At 49.3% G+C, this 5442-nt stretch overlaps 1 protein-coding gene across 1 annotated transcript; it reads right to left on the bottom strand.

The window, feature by feature from the left end:
- Positions 1-599: 599 nt before the first annotated feature.
- Positions 600-5009, bottom strand: LOC147671269 (uncharacterized). Its single transcript, XM_086948112.1, has 4 exons — positions 4730-5009; positions 3135-3236; positions 2293-2439; positions 600-1048 (listed from the first exon to the last, which is right to left on the bottom strand). The coding sequence occupies exons 1-4, from the start codon at positions 5007-5009 to the stop codon at positions 600-602; spliced, it is 978 nt and encodes a 325-aa protein (XP_086804238.1).
- Between the last annotated feature and the right edge of the window lie 433 nt (positions 5010-5442).

Genomic DNA, 5442 nt, shown 5'->3' with positions numbered 1-5442 from the left:
CTGTCTTAGGGGTGCTGTCTGTGGGGCTTCTAGGGTTTTGGGGTCTGTGAGCCCCGCTGGCACATTTCGAATGTTGATTGCTTTTGCTTTGCAGAAAGTCCACGCCGGGAAAGTCCAGTTGGGGCCCTGCTGCAGAACGCTTTAGGACACTGTGAATTCCAGGTGGAGACAGCCCTCAAACACAAATTACAGGTAAGATAAGCGTTTGGATGGGAGGTAGTATAATGGAGTAGTAGGAGGAGAGGCGAGAGAGTGACAGTGGTACTACTAGTAAACTCCTAGGACTCTTGATTTAAGAAACTCTGTGACAGGCATTTAACTTTGGAAAACATTTGGCCAATTACACGTGAACCAACACGATGACAGTGTTCAGTAAAACGAACTTACTGCAAAACCACCACCCACTAGGCTCAAAAGTAGTAAAAAACAGTTATGCTCAGATAAAGTTTGAAAAAGTATATTTTTATATCCCTAACAAAATAATCTCCTGCAAGACCCTCCCTAACCCCAACAAATAAATAGTCCTTCAAAAGTCCACAAAAACCCCAACTCCCAATTCCCACCCCCCAAAAGTCTCTAAAAAAGGGGCAAGGGACACTCTAGGGATGCATGGTGTGGACTTTGGCCTCCAGGGCATCATGCCTTAGGGCCAGGGCATCGTACTGCTCCCGGAGGATGGCGTGGTCTAAGCGGAGGCCCTCCAACAAATTTTGGTATTCTTTTAACTTCCGGACCTCCTCCTCCAGGTCGGACACTCTGTGCACTGCACGACGCCAGCGAGCCTTTAGAGTACTGTGAGGGGCAGCCTTTGCTGCTCGGCGGTGGCGTCTGCCAGCCCGGCTCCGTATCGCCGGAGCACTGCGCTGGCTGGCAGAGCGTGGGGTCACGGAGGAGGATGCAGGTTTCTCATTTGATGTACTGGACTTTGTGTCCTCCCCCTCCAGTTCTACCAGCCGCCGATATTGGGCAACAGTAGCATCCAGCCTCCGTTGCCGGGCCAGTAGAGTCTTCACACTCCTTGATGGTTTTGATTTTTTAGTATTACCAACTATATGAAGAAAGAAAGACATAATCTGTAACCAATGCTCTTTAAGAATATGATTAACACAAAATGATTCAGCAGAAAGTTGTGTCACAGTACAACTAGCAACTAGCCAGCGCAGCACAAAACTATTGAGGCCAGTATCATGGGCGTCCGCAGGGAGGGGCAAGGGGGGGGCGCTTGCCCCCCCTCGGATTGCAGGTCCATCCAGTGCTGGCCCAGTGACTAATTACAATATGGTAATTACAGCAGGCTGGAACCGACAGACAGAGGCAGAGGCAGGGACAGAGAGATAGAGAGGGAGATGGCGAGGGAGAGAGAGAGAGGGATTGAGACTGAGGGTGACGGAGGGAGGGAGACAGAGAGGGAGACAGAGAGATGGAGACAGAGGGAGACAGAGAGACGGAGACAGAGGGAGACATAGAGACGGAGGGAGACAGAGAGAGAGGGAGACGGACGGAGTGAGTGAGACAGAGGGAGAGAGAGAGAGGGGGAGAGAGAGCAAGAGAGGGAGACAGGCAGAGAGGGAGGGAGACAGAGAGAGAGAGGGAGGGAAACAGAGAGAGGGAGGGAGACAGAGAGAGAGGGAGGGAGACAGAGAGAGAGGGAGGGAGACAGAGAGTGAGAGAGAGACAGAGAGAGAGGGAGGGAGACAGAGAGAGAGGGAGGGAGAGAGACAGAGAGAGAGAGAAAGAAAGATGTGTGTAATGTGTATGCCAGGTCTGGTGGCTCAGTGGACGAAGGCATCCGCTGCAGGGGCATGAGTTCAACCTCATGGTCATAGTTTTTTTTGTTGCTCTAGATCCAACCCCCTCCCCCACTGACCCTGCCCCCTTCGGTGCGGCCCTTGGCCACAAACCACACTGTTAATTTGGCCCCGAGAGAAAGTTTGTGAGGACCCATGCTCTATAACCACATCCTCCTGATTTAGATTGAATTGTTTTTTTCTGGCATTTGTTGTTTTTCCCTGTTTTATTGTAGTTGCCAGGTCATCTGCTGTGGTGCCGCACAAGATTTTTCTCTTCCCCCTATGGGGTTCTTTGTTTATTTAAGCTCTATGTCGTGTTAGATTTAAAAAAAATGTATGTAATACTTGTGCTCAATCATGTCAGGACTCAGGAGATGGTGATGATGTTGCCCCCCCCCCCCCCTGGAAACATTTCATAGTATTTTCGTAGTTCATCCAGTGACCGTCTACTCTCTGTAGATACACATCATATGCTATCTAAGAGTCAGATAGTACAGCTTACCTCTACACTCCACCACCACTGTCTGTTTCCTCACAGTCTCTTGTTTGACCACTTGCGCCACCGCCGCCTCCTCCCCAGAGTTGTCCTCGGACCCGGAGTCTACCACCACCACCACATCCGAGCTGGCCCCGGCACCAGATGTTCCACCTACAAAGTAGATTTAAGAATGTTAGATTACACCACTCACTAGTATTTGGTCTAGGAATGAAGGAACGTGAATACAACAGAAAAAGTAATTGACTGTCTACTCTAGTCTAAAGTAAAAATGTCCCTCCTTCCAGGGAAGGCTGTTGTCTTGCTGCACTTTATTGTCACAATTGATGAATGCTTGCTTAATTTTAACACACACCATTTTTCTCTGAACAGACAGAAGCTGGACTTCTAAGGACAAGACCAACATCAACTTCAAACCAGGTGAAAGCTCGGCTCGACAACAAGAAATGTGTTCCATTACTCATCAACTCAGCACCAAGCACTTTTCCATTTCCAGCTAACTTAATTTTAATATATGTGTTTACTTTTACTTTTAATAAAGCTTTTAAACTTGAATAGACTCTGTGGTTTTTGGTCCTCCAGACTAGAGTGACTGAGCGAAAGGTTTTGCAAATTTTGGCAAGGAGGAGTCCGTGCCGCAGACACTACCAGGTTTATACAGTGTGCCAAAACACACCACTCTGAAAATGTATTACTCTGGTGTTTAGTGTCCACAGTTCGGTTTGTGGAGAATTGTCCCTGCAACAGTAGTATTATGGATTGTGCTCCTATCCAAACACTATTTCGAAAAAATTAAATTAGGAACGCTTGGACAACAGTAGGTCCTCTATATTTAAATGAAAACTTACTGGGGCCAGCAAAGGAGCACTCGCCGCCCTGGCCTGCATCCTCCTCCTCTGGAGCCACAGCATCCTCCTGTTCCACTTCCGTCCGCTTGCCCCTGGGGGGACCTGACATACAACATGAAACAAAGAACAGAAAACATTGATGATTGCTGCTTGTCGATGTCCTTGTCAACCAAATCAAACATTTAGAAAGAACAAGAACCAACTATTTCAGCCAAAAAGAGGGCTACAAAGGAAGGACTGCACCCGAGCCTCTACTCTAGGGGCAGATTTACAAGCCCCTTGCAGCTCTTTTGCTCCGTTCTTGCGTCACTTTTGTGATGCAGCGCCACAACAAGAGAGGCGCCATGGTGTGGCGTATATCAACAACGTGGCGCATATGGGAGATGCATCCCATTTCAAAGCCCTGCGCCATAAGGGAGCGTTCCAGCGCAAGGGAGGGCGTTCCTGCGCAGGAACGCATGCTAAAAGTGGCTATGGGGAATATATAAAATTTGAATCAGTCATTTAGGACAATGATGCTTCACTCAAACCCTGCACCTGCATGAAGCAGACGTACGGCTTGACGCAGCATTGCTGGAGCTGCGCCATCGTTGCGACGCAACTCCATCAATGAGCCGCCTTTACGGCACCGATGCGTAAACGCTTCGGTGATGTTTTGGGACCATGGTGTGCCGCATTGTAAATACGGCGCACCATGGGTGGTGCTGGCGTGCCGCACACTTTGCAGGGATGCGCAGGTAATTGCAAATCTGACACTTAGGGGCATACTTACGAGTTCTGCCTGCACACCTCCAGAGGTGCACCAGAACAAATGCGTAACGCAAAACTAACCTTGCGTCACGGCAGATGTGCCGCAATTACAATGCGGTACACCCTGGCGCAAGGGTAGGCAGATGCGTGACGCATCTCGTGACGAAAGAGGGGCGCATCTCTAGAGTCGCGTCGCAGGCGAGATGCAACTCTAGCACTGTTCAGGGCTGCCCAATACTCAACATACCGCATCAGTCCTTACGCCTGCTTCAACCAAGCAGGCATAAAGAATTGACGTAGCAGCGTCGCGGAACTGCCTGCGTTAAATCTTGTAGATTTCACGCAGGCACTTTTGTGAGGCGCACAGCTGCCTGACCGCCCCCCCCCCCCTGTGTGGGGACGCACCCATTGTGGCGCAGGCCCAGGCCTTAACGTGGCGCGTCTCCCTAGATGCATCACGTTGTACATGACACGCAGGGATGCGCCACGTTTACGTCGCTGTTGCGTCAGGTAAGGCAGCGTAAACGTGGCGCAAGGGGATTGTAAATCTGCCCCTTTGTGTCTAGCATTACGCAGTTCTGTAAAGTACACTCATACATTACTCAGCCCAATTAAATGAACACAAAATAGAAAACAAATAAGCAGTGGCACCGCCACAGAGAAGGAGAGCAGTGCACCTGAAATGCACAGAAGATTTTGAAATATTAATTTACCTCTACTATCAATGTAATCGGCAGCATTATTGCTCTTTATAAAAAAGTTTAAACAAACATTTGCAATATAACACACAGAGCAGGAGAAAAAACAGAGTAGAGAGTGATGAAAAAATTGCTACTACTACTCACCAAGCCCGGGGACCTCCACTCCCAGCAGGTCGAGCAGTTCGTGCTCCCTGTCCAGGATATCCGTCCAGCGGTGGGTCACCTGGTTGTAGGTGCGCTGGACCCCCGAGATGTCAAACAGGGCCCGGCACACCTGCTCCCACCGCTTCCGTCGCTCCTGGCAGTTGGTGTAGCCAGCAGCGATCCTGCCGCCTGCCGCGATGGTCCTGGGGAGAAGGCGCTGGACATAGAAAACCAGTGAGCCCACCTCCTCAGGGCTGAAGATCTCCCTGGGCACCACCATTTCCACCCTTAAACGGCCACACGGGAGCCGGGCACGGGCTGCGGGGCCCGTCTTGGGCAGCTTCACTGCTGTCTTCACCATGGTCTGGGCAGGTGGTAGGAACAAGGAGAAAAAATGAAAAAGAATAAGACTAGGGAAGAAGAAAATAAAAGTTTAAAAAAGTAGTTGAAAAGTAAACAAAAGTAGCAAAACACACAACAATATAAAGCTAGAAAACTAGAGGGATAGATAATAATTTAAATAGATTCAAAAAATATTATAACAAGCAAAGGATGGCAGAGATATAGAGAGGATTAGAAACAACACCTAGCCCAGACACAGGAATGAATGAAAAACAAGATGGCGGCCCGATCACGTGAGCGTAAGTAAGTTCGCACGCGATTTCTCTTGCGAACTCGTGCGAACTTGTATTCGCAACGCGCTCATTCCGCGA

Source organism: Lissotriton vulgaris, unplaced genomic scaffold, assembly GCF_964263255.1.
Source record: "Lissotriton vulgaris unplaced genomic scaffold, aLisVul1.2 SCAFFOLD_859, whole genome shotgun sequence".
NCBI classification, from domain to species: Eukaryota; Metazoa; Chordata; class Amphibia; order Caudata; family Salamandridae; genus Lissotriton; species Lissotriton vulgaris.
This window is presented reverse-complemented; position numbering and strand designations above follow the sequence as displayed.